At 35.0% G+C, this 18,300-nt stretch overlaps 1 protein-coding gene across 1 annotated transcript in view; it reads left to right on the forward strand.

Annotated features, from left to right (window-relative positions):
* LOC133519218 (cell adhesion molecule Dscam2) overlaps window positions 1-18,300 on the forward strand; it is a 245,798-nt gene that overhangs the window by 80,685 nt on the left and 146,813 nt on the right. Inside the window, exon 3 of the mRNA XM_061853212.1 lies at window positions 4,513-4,655. Within this exon, the coding sequence (XP_061709196.1) occupies window positions 4,513-4,655 (143 nt within the window). The remainder of the gene's footprint in view (window positions 1-4,512; window positions 4,656-18,300) is intronic.

Raw genomic sequence — 18,300 nt, forward strand, 5'->3', positions numbered from 1 at the left:
TTTTCCATTTTATTTAGGTAGTATGTGATCTATGTCGGAACAAGAAAGTTCCCTAAGACCCTTATAAATTCATTTAGGGCACATAAAGGGAGCAAGCTAAACCCAACGCAGTTCCGAGAAGAAATATGGTCCGCGCACTAACTTCAATAAACTGTTAGGAATTGTTACTCTTTCAATTCAAGTCAATTCATGTCATGACACCCTCGTTTATTTAAACATAAACAGATAAACTATTGTTTAGGTTTAGTAAAACAGACACGAGTATGGTTAGAAAGTAGCCTATTTTCATTGTTTTCTAGGTTTAACTAATGAAGGAACATTTTAGAATGCTAAAGAGATCTCTAAATATGATTAAACTAGTAACTGTGTGAGCTAGCGAAGCTCTATGACTTGATTATTAAAGAAAAAAAGTCTCTAAAACAATATTCATGCAAAAATTATCGACCCTACTCACAACATTTCATTATAATGGATTGAGATAAAGGACCTGGAGGCCTAGCAAAGATGGCATCCTTTCATTGCCAAAACGTCGCCGCGCTTGTAAATTCCAACTACTCGATTTTTAAAAACATAAAAAATCTTTCTTAAAAAACTTACATATCACACAGCGGAATTTATAAGAGCAACTACAAAACGCCAAACGAAATAATAAAAAAAATATATAAACACCGTGTTTTTATTGAATTCCGTTAACTTCGGGGTATCTGTAAATACGTTTAAGGAAACTAAATGGCATAGTTAATTATCAAAAAAAAAAAACTTTTTTTATAGATGTTTTTTGTTATTTTATATTTTTATAAAAGTAATTAAATATTGCATATAGCGTTTTTATGATACGTACATTACATTTAACTCAACCAAATAATTTAAAACTGTGACATATCAATGTCATTTCGAACATCGATCGTCCGAGATGGTACTTACGATTAGTAGCAAATGTATACACTCGAACTAAACACTAATCAATGTGTAAACGGGCCCTAAGGCAAGTGTACTCGCTCGTAAGGGCCTTATAAGATAAAAATTAATTACTGATTATTTCCGAAATGGAGTTAATTACAATACCGGTTTCTTTGAGAAAGTTACATAATTTAAGCTCAGGAATGCACCCTTGAAATTAACGGAAATAAAAGACACACGGTGTGTGTATATATATTTCGGGGATCTCGGAAGCAGCCCTAACGATTTAGATGAAATTTTCTATACGGAGGATTTCGGGGGCGAAAAATCGATCTAGCTAGGTCTTAGCTCAGGGAAAACGCGCATTTCTGAGTTTTTATATGTTTTCCGAGCAAAGCTCGGTTTCCCAGGTATTATTAGAATTAAGATGCCACGAAAACTCACTTGAATACTTCCATAAGTACATACATAATTTAAGTTTTTATGGGCGTTTTCTATTAACGATTGTTAGAGTCTAGAGCAAAGAGAAGATTCATAAAATGTATTGTCTCATATATTCCACGATTCTTCTCTTTCGCACAGACTAACTTGGGTAGGCCCCCTGTAAAGAATAGCCAGATTTGACAATCGCTGACAATGAACATCAAACATTTTGATTCTCACGAAATGGTTTATGTAGTTCCCATATTATATCTTTTAGTTTAGAAAAGCACAGCATTCAATTTGGCGAAATAATTTCCAATCGTACAACAAAAAGTTGGCTTTCTTATTTTCCAGTAATCACAAAACAATTACAATCAAAGGAAATCGTCCCAACGTTCAATGTTACGTAATGTTGCGAAAGGTTGTTTCGTTTTAGGGTTCGGCGAAATGTACGCAAATGTAAATTAATTTTGTATTTTTAGGCAGAAAATAGAGTCCGTTTAAGCTAACTCGCACCGAATTGAACAAAGTGAGGAGGCGTCATTATAAATGTCATCATGTTTATAGAAATTTGTCATAAACGATGACACTATCACACTTTGTAAATGCCATTCAGAGTTAGTTTGATCCGACTCTAATAGTGTAAATTTTTTTTAGTTTGACTATTTCACTAGTCGTGGACAGAAGCTAGTTACAGCTCGTGTCATTAACGAAAATGTCATTAAAGGTTAGATTTGACAAATCTGCGCGTCATCATGAATGACACGAACTATAGACTATAACGACCGGTTTGGCCTAGTGGGTTGTGACACTTGTGACCCTGCCTATGAATGAAGCCGATGGTCCTGGGTTTGAATCCCGGTAAGGGCGTTTATTTGTGTGATGAACACAGATATTTGTTCCTGAGTAGTCATGGGTGTTTTCTATGTATATAAGTATGTATTTATCTATAGATGTATATGTATCGTCGCCTAGTACCCATAGCATAAGCTTTGCTTAGTTTGGGACTAGGTCGATTTGTGTAAGATTGTAATTTTTTTTTTTTTTAACACAATACTCATTAGTATGCACACATATTTATTTTTCTTAACTATTATGAGTACCTTAATTAATATTGTCCTTTTCTGCCAGAAACACAGGAACTCCTAGTTCAGGCATTTGTAAACTGTTCCGTATCCTTAGTCTTTAAGAGATACCACTATACAATACTTTTTCAATAAATTATTTGTATTTGTATTGGCCGAATTATACACGACCACTATTAATTGTAGTGTAATATAAACACGTCTTCGTCAACTACTTACGTAGTTCTGCCCCACTTCAAATATGCACAAGCAAAGCACCTTTTAAATATTCCGACCAATCCCGGGGTGCGGCCCGGGCGCCAATTACATTCCTTCTTTTTTTCTTTCTAAAAAAACAGGGCAATCTGCCCTTAATTCTGTCGCCTGCCAGTCCGCGGAGGAAATTAAAGTCGAACATTGGAATTTTATCACAATTGATGAGTTGGCAAATCTTTCGTGTCGTTGATTGTTTGTGATTACCGCTCGTAAGTGAATTACGGTTGTTTGCGTTCGAACTTCCGTGTCTTTGTTGGATTGCCGAGTAGAAAACTGATGGAAAACTTGGTAAAACGATCTCGTGACCAAATAATAATAATAATGCCATAATAAGTTTAGGATGTATTTCATATAACATATAAAAAGAGTCAGCCGCATTCGAAAACAGTGCTATCAAACTGGTGTAAGGTACGATCACGTTTGAAAATATAGATACGGATACCTTAATATACAGGCAATTTTCATGATGTTTTTTTTTAAATTCCCTTTATTATTGTCGTTACACTTGTATTGATTCCGAAAAACACAATAATTCTCAAAAGTTTTATAATAAATAATTGCAGTTTTTATAGCTACTACTTTAAACCTCGCGCGAAAATGCCTCGCGTCCGTTTGTGACGTCACGGTTGGTGGTAGATATTGTTTATATGAGTACACACGAATATATATTACTTTACATACTTACTGTTAAGAATTTTCCTTTGAACTTGAATGATATTGTTAATTCAGCACTATATACATTACGATTAGCGATGATAAATAAATAACAAAAATCATTTTGTACAAAACTCGCACACGGTTGCAATTTCAGATGAATTATTTGGATACGTGTAAATTTTGAGTGAAAATACATTTTTCAAGCATCAAGCTATAAACAAATAATTTTTATTTAACGCGAACTAAGAATTTGCGAATGTAGAAAACACAGAAGCAAATTCCTTATAGGTACTTACTTTAAAAATCTATGATCAATGTTACTCTACGACTCTAGAACCTATAGGCCAATTCTAAAGTACACTGGTATCAGAATGACATCTAATTAATGTCATTCAATTATCGTGCATTTCGCTCGTACTTGCCGTCCGTGTATTGTAGATGGGCGAGACGCACGATAACTAAAAAATATAACAAATATCATTCTGATGTCAGTGTACGTCCGAATTGAACTACTTAATAGTTTTTACAGGATAGATTGCTACTCATTATATGCTCATTACTTTTGACCCCTTATCTAATCGCTGAAGTTTTTCACGCATTACAGACTAAAAAATAATTTAAAACGCTCCACAGTAAGTTAAATTTGTACTCATTCTCTATTCATCGTATACACCTACACATTTTTACGTATTTATTTATTGTTACCAAAATATCTTGCCCTGCTATTAATAGAAAAGCTTTACACGGTAACTTTAGGAAGCGGGGACTATCATCAGCGTCTAGCGTTTTCCCTAACTTCCACGCCATCGACATACATTTATTCTTACCTACTCGTTTCTTTGAGATAAATATTGATAAGGAAATATTTACAAACATATTTATTTAGTTACGAATTGGAGGATGAGTTCTTAATATTCGATATATTTTAATTGTGAACTCAAAACCAACGACTTTTCAAGGAAATTGGGAGTACCTATTTTGTAAAACGTGTTAAATACAATAAGCCATAAAATACACGAGAAAACAGAGAGTTACCGATATTTGGAACCAGGAAGTCCATTAAGTAGATAAAATACGTACTAAATATAAGTACAGTAGGGCCTCGATAATACTGGTCTCGGCTCAGGAGTGGGGAAGGGGGAGTGTTAGGTTACTTTATTCTTATTTAAGACATCTATTTTTATTGTTACAGGCAGGTGCTGGACAACGGCACGCTAGTGCTGCTGCCGTTCCCGGCCACACGCTACCGGCAGGACGTCCACGCCGCCGTATACCGATGCCGCGCGCACAACGCGCACGGCGCCGTTGTGTCGCGCGACATGCGCGCGCAGGCAGGTCAGTCATGCTAGTCACAAGCTGGACGATGGCACGCTAGTGCTGAGTTTATCACGAACACACGGACAGATATGACGGGGGACATACAAGCCAATTCAAACGTGCAGTGATATCAAACCGATATTAGAATTATACTGGGATCATATCATTTAGCTGTCAATCGTGCGGGCGTCTCGCTCGCACTTATACTTGTGAACAAATCTGAACGAAATATGCGTGCGAATGACAGATAACTGATATGATTCATTATGACCAATCGAGAAGAAGAATCGCGACGTTCTTCTTCTATATAGGTACTGTAATTTCTACAGTAACCTATTCCCTATGGCCGTAACCGAAGATAATGGAACATTTACAGAAGACAGTGGAAATAGGTGAGACCTGAAGCTCTGTTTATAATTTATTTGCGTTTGTTTTCTTTACAAAAACTATGGTTCAGGGAAACATTCCCACCGTCTACAAAAATCTGAAAATGCGGCTACGTCATTTGGTAAAAAATGCAAAAAACAACGGTTTATGCATTATGGGATTTTTAGGTTACGTAACATTTGTCACTTAAAACGGAAATTCGCCAAACTAGTTAAATCGTGAGAATATAATTATTATTTTGTGAACACCAATAAACGAGCATTAAAGTTTCCTAAAAAAAAATCTAAAGGAAAATAAAATGCCAACATTTGTGTTTATGAAAGTGATAGATAAAGTACTAATAAAGCCTTACACTTACACTTAAAATCAAGATTTTATTCTAATTGGGGCAAGATTCTTTTTTTGATAAAGAGTTACAAAGGGCCGAAATCTTAGTAACCTGGCACGCACATCTCCTAATTTTTGAACAAACTACCCCTAAGCTATTCGCTGGAATTCTGAGATATTGGCTTATGTATATCATTCTCATGGCTCATTATTGATCTTTGCCATTCAGTGTTGTCACACGAAAACATTAATGTTTACATTCGTTGATTTACTAAATATGATCGTAATCATAACGGTTTCAGAGCAGTTTATCAAAAATATACTTATCTATATTCCCCTGGTGCTAAAGGAATGAGCACGCGTTTAGTATTAAGTAAAATCAACTTGTGGCACATCATTCGATTGGGCTTTAAATATAGCATGAAGCTTGCAAAGAGCGTTGTAGTGATCAAAGGCTGGTCGATAGCCTGACTGATAATCATTTATTATGCAGTTCTAAATACAACTTTCGGTAGCCAGTATTGCTTCTATGTACGAAACCTTCTTATATATTCTACAAGCGTTTCAAGCGTATCCAGTGTATACTTTTGGAAACAATCGATTAAAAAGTCGAAAAGTCATTTTCATCAGCTTGCGGTTTTTTTTTCATTCACTTGTCATTTATATCATTCCTCTTGTTGATTGTATCATTCCCCTGATAGCTAAAATTCAAATTACTGTAATTATGTAATAAATGGCCCAAAAGTGATAAGCATAAGCGTTCCGTTCATCGATTGACCAGTGGTTGACCAGCGTCTGACATGGCATGCGCACACTGAAAATATTATGGCAAGAACCCGTAAACTTATGTGGACTTTTAAAAACTTAAGAAATGTAGCCACTAAAACACTACTGAATCAAATTTATGTATCACTAGTGCAATCAGTACTCTCCTACTGCATCACCGTCTGGGTCGGTGCTACCAAAACTAAGTTCCTAGAGCTTGAAAGGGCTCAAAGAGCGCACCTAAAAGTTATGTTGTGTAAACCCTATACATTTCCAACTAGCGACCTGTATATTACCTGTGACCAATTGTCAGTACGAAAACTCTATATACTTCAGCTCATACTAAAAACTCATAAAAATACTAACTATAAGCCAGACACAAAAACCACACGTAGGAAAAATTATTATGTTTTAACTATTCCAACAGTCAAAACTGCATTTGCTAGGAGGCAATCCGCTTCACAATCTGCTTACCTATATAACTTAATTAATAAACATATTGATATTTAAGAGAGAGAAAATAATATCCAAAATTTAATCTACTCATATTATATCAAATCTTACATGCATATACTTAAATACACAATCAAACACACACACACACACACACTTAGTCACTCACTAATTATTTTCAAAATATTGGATTGTTACCTATTTCGTACACTAGTCACCACACTACTGTTCATGAAAATAACTGGTTTTGCTCTGTTATACTAAATAGAACAATATTTACACTAGTTCTTAGTCTAATATTTATATTTTGCATGATATTCTAATGTCAATTTTAATCCTAACTATAATTGTAAATTGTTACCATATCTAATGTTAATAGTATAAAATAACTCTGTTACTTACCAATAGTGGAAGAGCGGTATTCTCTTAATACAAGTATTTACAATACTTAAAAAGAGATACTAGCACAATTATATGAACATTGTATGCGACCAAATAAATAATTTTAATTTTTAATTTTAATTGACGGACTTAAATTTAAATTAAATTTCATATTTTCTCAAAACTTCAAAGGTCAAGGGTTGGGTCAAATTGTCTTTGTTTGTTTCTGTACATTTATTGTCAACTATGTGAGGTGTTCAATAAAGAGGTATTGTTTTGTATTGTATATAAATAATTCGATTTTGATGTATGACCCTTTTTGAAGTACCTAACGAACCGATTTAAATATTTTTTTCTTCCTTAATACGATGTTCTCACATTTTCTTCTGTATTTATGATATCACAAATATTAAATCTGTTTATGTCGGGAAAATTTGGAGAACAGCCAGTCTCGTTTGCGAAGCATTACGAACAAAGTCGTAATCTAATCCCGCCTTTTTGGTTCGTCAACCTTTACTCCCAATTTACATGGGATGGGAGAGATCAAAAAATAGGACATGTGTAGGTATATATATCCTCAGTATTGACATAATTTTATAGCTCGAGACCATTTTTGCACAGAAATCAAGGGTCGCTTCAAGAATCTAATGAACGTAGAAGCCGATTATCATTAACAATTTCTTAAGGTTTTGTAAAGTAAGCAATAAATCTATACATCTATGTTTTATCAATGTTAGTCCGTGAGTGTACTTGATGCTTGCTAGAAATTTTAGCGATATTTAGATTTAAAAATCGGACAAGTGTAAGTCGGATTCGCCCACCGAGTGTTCGTACTTTTTAATATTTGTTGTTATAGCGGCAACAGAAATACAATATCGGTTCATGAGATACAGCCTGGTGACAGACGGACGGACAGCGGAGTCTTAGTAATAGGGTCCCGTTTTACCCTTTGGGTACGGAACCCTAAAAACGAATGTCCCACTCACTGTATGCACGAAGCTAGTAGCTTTCATATACGTAGATGCTCTGTGAGCGCTCCAGTCGAAAATTAAACAGTTTAATGGTCCAGGTCGAACGACCTGCGCCTTGCATTATTGATGCCGACGGCCGGTGGAAGTGACGTATGATAATAGATCTATAATATTTTGTGCAGACTGAAGAGGACGAGAGTGGGTAGTATGATTTTAAAATAATGTAAGGTTTATACAATGTATCTACGTGCATCACGAGATTCGGTTGTAATTACTTATGTTTTGCTCTGATAATTAAGTTATATTGTTATAAGCAATGCAAGCCAAAAACGTACATCCTTAATAGAGTTCAGCGATAAAATGGTCGAATAATATATTTACGTAATGATACTCCTTATATTTCGAAACAATATCTGCGTTGGTTACGACTTGCATTGTCGGGTCGTTGAAAAAGTTAGCAAGAGTTAACTATCCAGTAATTAAATAAATATTATAGAACATTATTACACAAATTGACTAAATCCCACTGTAAGCTCAATAGGGCTTGTGTTGAGGGTACTTAGACACCGATATATATAATATATAAATACTTAAATATATAGAAAACACCCATGACTCAGGAACAAATATCCATGCTCATCACACGAATAAATGCCCTTACCAGGATTTGAACCCGGGACCATCGGCTTCATAGGCAGGGTCAGTACCTACTAGGCCAGACCGGTCGTCATAGTAATTGGCTCTTTTATTTACTTATGTATTTATATTAATATTAAATTCGGTGTGGATGGCCAGGTAGGGAGTCCACAGTGGCCATTGCTATTACTCGTATTATCACGATGACGTTAACAGTCCGCTCGTGGGCAGTTGCCGCGCTAATGAACGTTCTGCTACGATTTATTGTTTGCCTAAAGCTACGAGTATTTCGACTTTTTACTACAATTGGCCCATTGCTTCATGCGAGGAAGGTATATTCTCAGAAAGAAAATTTAAATTTTAAATCGAAATTGGATAAATACAAACATAATTGTGCATATCTTTTACTAGCTGGGAGAATCATAATTATAACTCATAATTATAAAACCTATTTATGTGCACACCGTTAAAAGAAAACCTTAATTGATTACCGTTGAAAATACCTTTGTAGTCTTACTAATTGGAACTTCACTTTTGTTTATCTTAGTAAAACTCCTTGTCGCTTCCGGATTCAAACGGTCGCATAGCAAACAAGAAATGTAACCAGCAAGCTACTGGAAAAAGAAACTTAATTTGAAGAGTTAATTGTTTTAAAAATAGTTTGATAGTTATCTTTTCAACCCCATTTAGTCCCTTCGTGGCAATCCTGACATGATAAGTATTCGGTTATTATTATATTCGGTAAAATTGGTAAGGAAGGACTCTCATGTATTGCGCAATATGGGTTAAATAAATAAATCGGTGTGACATCAGAAACGTTGCGCTCTACTCCCGGGCCTGCCGGCCAATCAGGAGGAAATACTACGTTCTGCATAGAGTGCTTCGATTCCGCACCGACAAGTTAGGCAGGGTCTTAGTAGAAATTGTAAATACTGTGTATGTACACTGTGCAGCGAGCTGCAAGAGTGCTTACCCACTTTGTGAATGAATACCATTCATAAAGCGTGTAGGTATGCACATTTGCAGCAGTATACAATGTACCTGTACATCGACTGAACTGGAACTGGATTATTTGATGTCATTCCGTAGACAAGGGAAATCTGCCATTGATTAGTAAAACAGTCCTTTTGGCCTACTTGCAGAATAAATGTTTAAATGTTTCATATTTATGGTTTGCCGTCGATTTTGATACGGAATAAAAAAAATATTCAACGTAATTCTTCTATTAAAGGTCAATGGTGTAACCACTTTTCAACCGTCGTGTATGTGACCCTCATTATACTGGAAAATATTTCAAAATATACATATTTTGGATATTTCAATGTTGGTAAGAAAAATGTAGGTAGAGACGAGGGTCTGACAAGACTATTTCAGAGGTCCATCCCTGTTTATTTTATTTGCCGAATAAGAGCATATAATGTTCATCATATTTACAGCTATACAATACATTTTTAATGTTTTAAACTCTGTGATAAGGTTAGGTACTGAATGCTAGACAGTCTAATTTTAATAATTGACCATCCTGCTGACCGTTGAGAACTGCTAAGAATTGAGACAATATTAGGACAGTGTCGAGCAATGAGGAATTTACACCAAAGACCAGGAGAAGAGAATAAACCTGCTTTTATTATTTTTCACAATAAATAAAAAAATTTAAGAAGCCCTTTTTGGGAATATATAGCTGATTCATTTACATTGGCAGTTTTTTGTAAATCCGATAACTTCGAGAAAACATTTGGTAATTAAATAAAGTTAATTTCGTGAAGTAATCCCGGTTGAGCTTCCTTGTATTATTTATACTCAGCAGAGCAGGATATTTTCGCATGTCTCAAATTGAAATAAATAAAAACATTTATTCGAATGCTTTATTGCAGAAAACCACAACTGCATGCGCCCAATTAATCTCTCGTCCCAAACAATGCACCGTTGGCATTTGTCATCTACGTCACATGAATATGTACCTATTGGTAGCTTTATCGTTAGAAATAATAGGCTTCAATTCTGCTTCAGGTTAATTGTGGTAAGCTTTGTTTCAAAACGACTTATGCGTAGCGATTTAAACAGGAACAAACGTCTGTTTGAAGATCGGACTATTGTATTTGTTCAAAATAATGAGTAACACACAGAATTCGCCGTTCGAATAAATTTGAATATCAATACAGAAGTCAAACTGTTAGTCTAATTTAATTAGCTGTTCCTATTGTTGTGATGCTTTTATGTTTCGTTTTCAATTGATGGTTAGCGTAGAGTAGCGCATACAAAACCGCTTTGACAGTGTGAGAACTTGGAAAATATATCAATTCACAGTTATAGGGCATGTGCCACGAAGACGTAAAGCGTACTTCTTATCCTGGTGTCAATGCAAACTAGGTGAAATACACATTACTAAAAAACAATTAAAAATTATTTATATCACATGATTTTGAGCAGTACATAAACTATTTAAAAAATAAGCGTCTAAAAATTATGAACAAAAACGATGATTAAAAAAACAAACGAAGAAAATATGTGAATAGGCACCTAAAAGTGACTTATAAATTGGAATCATTAGCAAACGTTAAAAGTGTTATGGGGAGCTTTGAACCCGGCATGGCGCAGAACAGGTTATACGATAGTTTTGGATTAATTTTGTTCTGTCTATTTCACTACAGAAAAAGAAATATTATACACCGTGTTTTTTTTTTTTTTCCGTTAACTTCGGGGTATCAGTAAGAACGTTAAGGGAAACTAAATGACATAGTTAATTTTCAAAACAAACTCTTTATTTTATTTTTTAAATTATTATTATTTTTATAAAAAGTAATGAAATGTTGCATATAGCGTTGGTGTAACACGGGCATTACATTTAACTCAACCAAACAATTGAAAACTGTGACATATCACTGTCATTTCGAACATCAATCGTCCGAGATAGTATTTACGTTTAGTAGCAAATGTGTTATCGCATACTAAACACTAATCAATATGTAAACAGGCCCTAAGGCAAGTGTACACGCTCGTAAGGGCCTTATAAGATAAAAATTAAATATTGATTATCTCCGAAATGGAGTTAATTAGAATACCGGTGTCTTTGAGAAAGTTACTTAATTTAAGCTCAGGGATGCACCCTTAAATTAAACGAAAAAAAACACGGTGTATAATAGTTTACAACAGTAACAAGAACTTCATGATATTGTCTCCAACAAGTACTTATGTATTTCTTAATAATATTATCATTGTACCTTATATGAGGTATAGCTAAATATGGAGAGGTACGCTTGAACACTGCTAGTGAAATGAATAAATTCTCGCGAAACACGATCCATCATTCCGAATGAAGTATGTTTTTCTAACACAAAAGTTAAGTACCAAAAATAGATCTTGGAAAGACTATTTTCTCAGTAGGTACATATTAGAAGTAACGGTTAGAATCTCCGCTGGGATTATGCGTATACATTATGGGCGATATTAGATTCTGACAGGCTTGTAAGATATTAATCCTGGAAAAGCTATTCAAATTTGGCTCTAATATCTAAAGTAGATAATCCTAAATATCATATCAATAAATTGTACGCGGCGTTAAAATATTTATGTGCCTTCAGCGACGCTACTGAATGACATTACCTCACATATTATACCTTGAATGATTTATCGTAAGAGCGATGTTTGTGGGGAGGAAAAGAGAGTGAAAGATCCGCGCTAAATCGCAGTCGGTGGTAGGGTTCCCAACCGTACTATATTATATAGTATTGTACTATATTTTGGCTCTCTGTACTATATGCTGTTGAAAAAATATATAGTACGCTAAAATACTATATTTCCGACATCCTTCTAATTTGTTCAAGATCGATTATCAATTTAATTCTAATCAAATAAAATTATTTCAAGTATGAAGACAAAATGGCGTGAGGAATGCAACAAGGCTGACATAAATTTAATAAAAAGTGAGCTATTAAATTGTCATAAATATTCAGTATGAATTTACTGAATCGCTGTCTCATTTTATTAAAAATTAGACATTACTAAAAAGTGCACAAAGCTCAATAAAAAATATAAATTTATCTTTAAATAAATATTGTTATTAAAAAGATTTTTTTTTACTCCCTATTATTACTGGGCGTATGAGATGACGAGTGAGCAGTTTTACATATATGACTAACTGATGGCATGTTAGCTGGAGTCTAGGAATAGGATGATTTTGATAACAGAGAGTGGTCTACACAAAAGGAATAGTTAAGAGGCCGTTATCGATTTTAGTCGCAACAATGTTAAATTCATAGATTTAGTCGATGAAATTGTACAACTTCTGTTAACTATTAGAAATAACAAGTACTGGTTTCTATTAGCGCGTCTTGTAACCTTTTTTTTTTTTAATAGACTCATTTAATTAGTAATGATTGTTTTTCTGATGGGCGTTTAGGTAAACGCGCGTAACGCACTGATTTTGTTGATCTTATTTGTAAATTTCGTAAAGTTTGGACTGCTAAAAATGGTAATTTTGTATTTCACATATCCTGTACTTCAACTTTAATAAACTACAGTTTTGTTATTATAAAATTGAATTTAGTTATTTGAATGAAAGTTAGACGTAATCAATTTTCTCCAGAACTAACTTCAAAACAAGTGACTATTTCTCTGAAAATCGACTTAATTTCAACGTAATTTTGATACTTAAACAATCTACAACATTTGCTAAAACTGTTTTTATACATAATTTTGTATAATTTACTACCATAGTTTTTTGATGAATTTTTAAAAACTGTCCCTTCTCGTCACATATTACCGGGGACGCACGCTTGCGACCTCATTATTAAAAGGCAAAATGAGAAAACGTGCTAATAGAAACCAATACTTGTTATTTAGATATTGCGTAACAAAAGAAGTACAATTTCAACGACTAAATCTATCAATTTTATATTTTTGCTCTAATATCGTTACCATAACTAATCTTAACAGAGTGCTAGTAAGTATGATTAAATGTATTTACACTTACGTTAAGCATTTTATCTAAAAGTACTATATTTTTTTGAAATGTACTATATTTTTAATGTCTTATTCTGGAAAATACTATATTCCACCAAAAAATAGTTACTCGGTGGTCACTTCCATCCACCAAAAATCTAAACCGTTCTGGAAGATAAAGTGGGAAAGAGAGGCAGAACAGCACCTTAAAAAGGAGGGATAAGGCGTGCAAGTATCTACGCGACGGATAAGTAACCATCAGATAAGTGAAGTCGCGGTAACTAGTGGTCCAGAGTCGCAGTTCCAATCACGCCCGAGTGAGTGAATTTTTCCACTTTTCATTTATTACTATGTTATCGTTATGGAATTCGTAGCTTTTAAGAACGACTTTTCAAAGATATTTAATCAATGTCATTGATAACACGCAACAGCAAATCATATCCTCCAAATTTGTCGGGACCGGGACAAAACAAATGGACACAACTCCGTAATCGGTTTAAGGAGATTAATGAGCGTACCACCAATCGATGCGTCATCCGATACGGACAATACCTCATTTGTCAAACTACATCGATACAGACGCGTATACACTACCTCATATCAGACTCTGCATTATAAAGCGTTAACAAAAAACTTCCGTGTCCACACATAGGCACTCTAATAACAGAACACAATACTTGTGCGGAAAAAGTACGAACGAAATGCACGACATCTAATGACATTTAGATATCATTCAGATGTCAGTGTACGTTCGAATTAGCATGTATATCATAGTTCTTACGAACAGATACGTATCTTTTATTGAACAAGCAATCAAATACGCACGGGTTAAATACCTACGCAATAATACAATGGAGCGACCTTCAACACCCGGGCGAAGTGAAGTAGCGCTAGGGTTGACGACGCTTAGAAATGATTTTATAAATAAGTGAATTAAGTAAACAGGCTGAATGAAAAAGTTAGTTTCTTAGTTTAGTTATTTTATAAAACCATTATTACACCTGTTTCAATTGAATATTTTTAGTATAGGACACTTTCCTGTGTTTTAAACGTTTTTTCGTCCTGATTTCCTGGACAAATATTTAGCAGGCAGGTATTTAAAATTGCAAATAATAACTATACATATAACAACCCATCTATATACACATGCATAGTTACAGTTGCATTAAAATATCCATTAACGAATTTAATTTCGATTGATTGATTTAATAACGAGTTTTTACTTTTTACGCCCTATTACCTAGCAAACCACAAAATACACCTCGTAAAAGTTTGTCGCAAAATTTTGCTAACTATTATGGCAAAAACTAAATGGGGTTTTTACATTTCTATTAGTACATATCGATGCTAGTGCGGAAAGTATGTCATTAAAATCACATTTCCGCACATGTAGCGAACGACGTTTTTTAATACAGTTGCGAAAAAATAAGAAAAACAACAAGTACTTTGTTTATGCATGTTCTATAAGACAGAAACAATTGTATAAAATATTACACTGTTATTACCTAAGTATCGTTATTTACGATTATTTGTGTATCGTATATTTAAATTGTATGAAAACGATATCGAATGTTCCCTTTGGCAACTTAAAACATTCTTGCGGTAAAAAAATAACGCCTCTGCTTTGACAGGCGTTTCGGCAGTTATTCCGTTCCATTCAGACAACTTATTAAGAATGGTTTTTCAATATTCATTATTAAAAAATAAACGTGTTATACTGATGAAGAGGTAAGTAATAAAATATGAAATATGCTTATATTTATTATTTTTACATTAACAGTAGGTTTTAATGTTGATTACGACTTTTAAAGGAAACTAACATTAACACTCATCGATAAGTAGTCATAAATTGGAACAACTGGAAAACTAAAAAGCACTAGTTCGCGAAATCCAACTTTCCGCACGCTAAACAGCTACGTAAAGTATCACTTTTTGAGCAACTGTATAAAAAATCATTTTATGTCGTCCGTCGGTGAGCGCGTGTGGCAGCCGACTGGCTTTTTGTAGCGTCTGCGGTGAGTGTACGCGTAGGCATGAATCTGAGGTAGCGCGGAGAGTTCCATAGGCCGATCAGTAGCCGTCCCACTTGAATAATCACAGACTAATTTATATTATTTAATATTTGTGATGGCGTCTCTTGCTATCCAAGACGCCATCATGAATATTCGCTGAATCCCGATATGTGTGGTCGCAGCATTATGCATAGTGTCACAACTTACGTCAACGCTTTAAACTAAATGAAAAGTGTACGCATTGTACTTAGACGTAACTGAAATGATTGATTATTAAATTAGTATGCACCGTACTTCAAATTGTATGATGGTAAAGAAGAAAAAATAGTAGTTATTTAATGCTCTATCTAGTAAGTGTCTGGTCTATGCCGACTAGCTACGCAAGCGATCCATGTACGTCAAGATATATCGGAGTACTGGGATATATTGCTGTTTGGATGGTATTGGTTATTCGATAAATAAAGGTTTTGGTTAGTGTCGTGCCATTTTCTCTCGGTTTAGGAAATATTTTTTAAACGAAAACTTTTTCCACGCATACAGGAAAGCTTCACAAGAACAGAAGAAGACTAATAATAGTTGTATTTTCATTATTTATTTATATCTATTAACTTAAGATAAAAACATTAACGCTGGGGTCAAAACCGCTAGGCTAAAGTGGGACTGGGCAGGCCATATACGACGTATGCACCTACCGAGGTCAGAGGTGGGCTAAACTAGCTGCGGAATGGGGGCCACAACGTAAACGCCGGCATGGTCGGCCTAAGAGGAGATGGCGGGACGACCTGGACGCATTTCTCAGCAACTGGACGGATGTTGCCGTTAATCGGGAAGATTGGAAGTCTACGGGGGAAGCATTTTCCCAGCAGTGGGACACTTTATAGGTTCGTTAAAATATATATATATACAGGGTGCTCGCGAGGAACCCATATAACTTTACCAGCATATAGCTGAGGTCGTAATAATTAAAAAACATTATATAAACATAGGTCGAAATTAGATTTTTAACTTTTTTAACTTTTCATACAAATTAAATAAATTATTTTTGGTTCACCAGTAACACAATGCCTTAGGACGAGCTGGCAACGTTTGTTATTGTCTCTATCTCTTTTCACTAGAACGGCAAGTAAGTCACATAGACATTTCTTGTCAAACAAATTATTTCAAACCAGAATGTACATAATGTGCAATCGGATCTCTTTACCCATGTATGATTTACTTATTTAAGGCTTGCCACACACTAGTATTTCCGCCCGCAGGATTATGATAATTATGAATATTATGATCAACCACCGGCGATTTAAATCGTAGTTGTACAGTCGACGTCAAAAATATGTTTACAATTTTTCACCTTATTTCTTTGTAATTAGGTTCAAAAGTGTAAACATATTTTCAATCTGTAAGTCAATATCTGGCAGTGTTGTCAGAACACTGTAGAAAGGGAAGAAAGAAGAGAAAGAAAAGAAAAGACTTCACGAAATGTAAACATTGCCTTTTTTCAGCGAGAATCGCCTCTTGTTGTTAGATGTAACTAAAAATAACATTTAAACTACATAAGGAGAACAACATAACTACGATTCTTATCAAAAAACTTAAATACTCTTAAAATGCTTTTAACTTTTACGGTTGCTTTCGCCACTCTTCAAGGTAAAAAATTTTCAAAGTGGGATCCTCCCTTGTCAACACATAAATTTATTCTTGTACGCATTTGTTGGTTTAGTTGAGCTGGCCAGTCTTTCAGGTTCTGAGCGGCTTCCGTGATTTTTAGGATCAATTCTTCCCTTGAATTAATTGGTTTTGAATAGACCATATTCTTCATAGTGCCCCATAGATAAAAATCTAAAGGGGTTAGATCTGGTGATCTCGGAGGCCACTGTATCGTTGGAGATCCTCGACCAATCCATCTATTTGGAAACTGTTGGTTAAGATAATCCTGTACCACGAGACCATAATGGGGGGGGAGCTCCGTCGTGTTGAAACCACATTAAACGCAGAGTCTCCAAATCGATGTCTTCGAGGAGAATGATCAAGTTGTTTCGCAAAAAATGTAGGTAGCTTTCTGAATTTAGTCTAGCAGGGAGCTCCACCGGCCCTATCAATTTATCGTCAATAATGCCTGCCCACATATTGACTGAAAATTGATGTTGGTGCGAGGATTCCCTGATTGCGTGCGGGTTTTCCTCCATCGACATATGACAGTTGCGTGAATTGAATACCCCTGATCTCGTGAATTGAGCTTCATCAGTCCATAAAATAGTTTTAAGGAAATTTGGGTTCTGAAGAAGTTTTTGATTAATTCTCTGACAGTAGGCAAGTCTTGAAAAGCCGTCGTTTTCGATCAGTCCCTGAACTTTTCTGAGGTGGTAAGGATAAAGACCATACTTTTTCCAACATCGCCACACGGTGAGGTCGCTGACCCCACACATCATGCCTACGCGTCTAGTTGACAAGGAAGGATCTTCCGTAATTAAATTAAGTAGCCTGTCTTCAGTCGCGTCATTCAATCCCACAGCTCGCTCGGAGTTGTGCGGCCGAATTCCTCTTTCTCGCAATTGTCGAAACATGTCCGTAATCGTAGAATAATGGGGCACACGCCGATTAGGGTATCTTCGCCGGTACTCCTCAACGGCCTGCACGGAGTTACCGTTGCAGAAGCCGTACGTTTTTTTTTTTTTTTTTTCATTTATTTTACCTGGGAGTTTTAGCTTTACGCTAAGCCACCCCCGTAATCCAAAAAATTACATGTATGACTCTAGGTAACATTTAACAATAATATCTGCGACATGTTCTGGT

Source organism: Cydia pomonella, chromosome 6 (genome assembly GCF_033807575.1).
Source record: "Cydia pomonella isolate Wapato2018A chromosome 6, ilCydPomo1, whole genome shotgun sequence".
Lineage (NCBI taxonomy): Eukaryota > Metazoa > Arthropoda > Insecta > Lepidoptera > Tortricidae > Cydia > Cydia pomonella.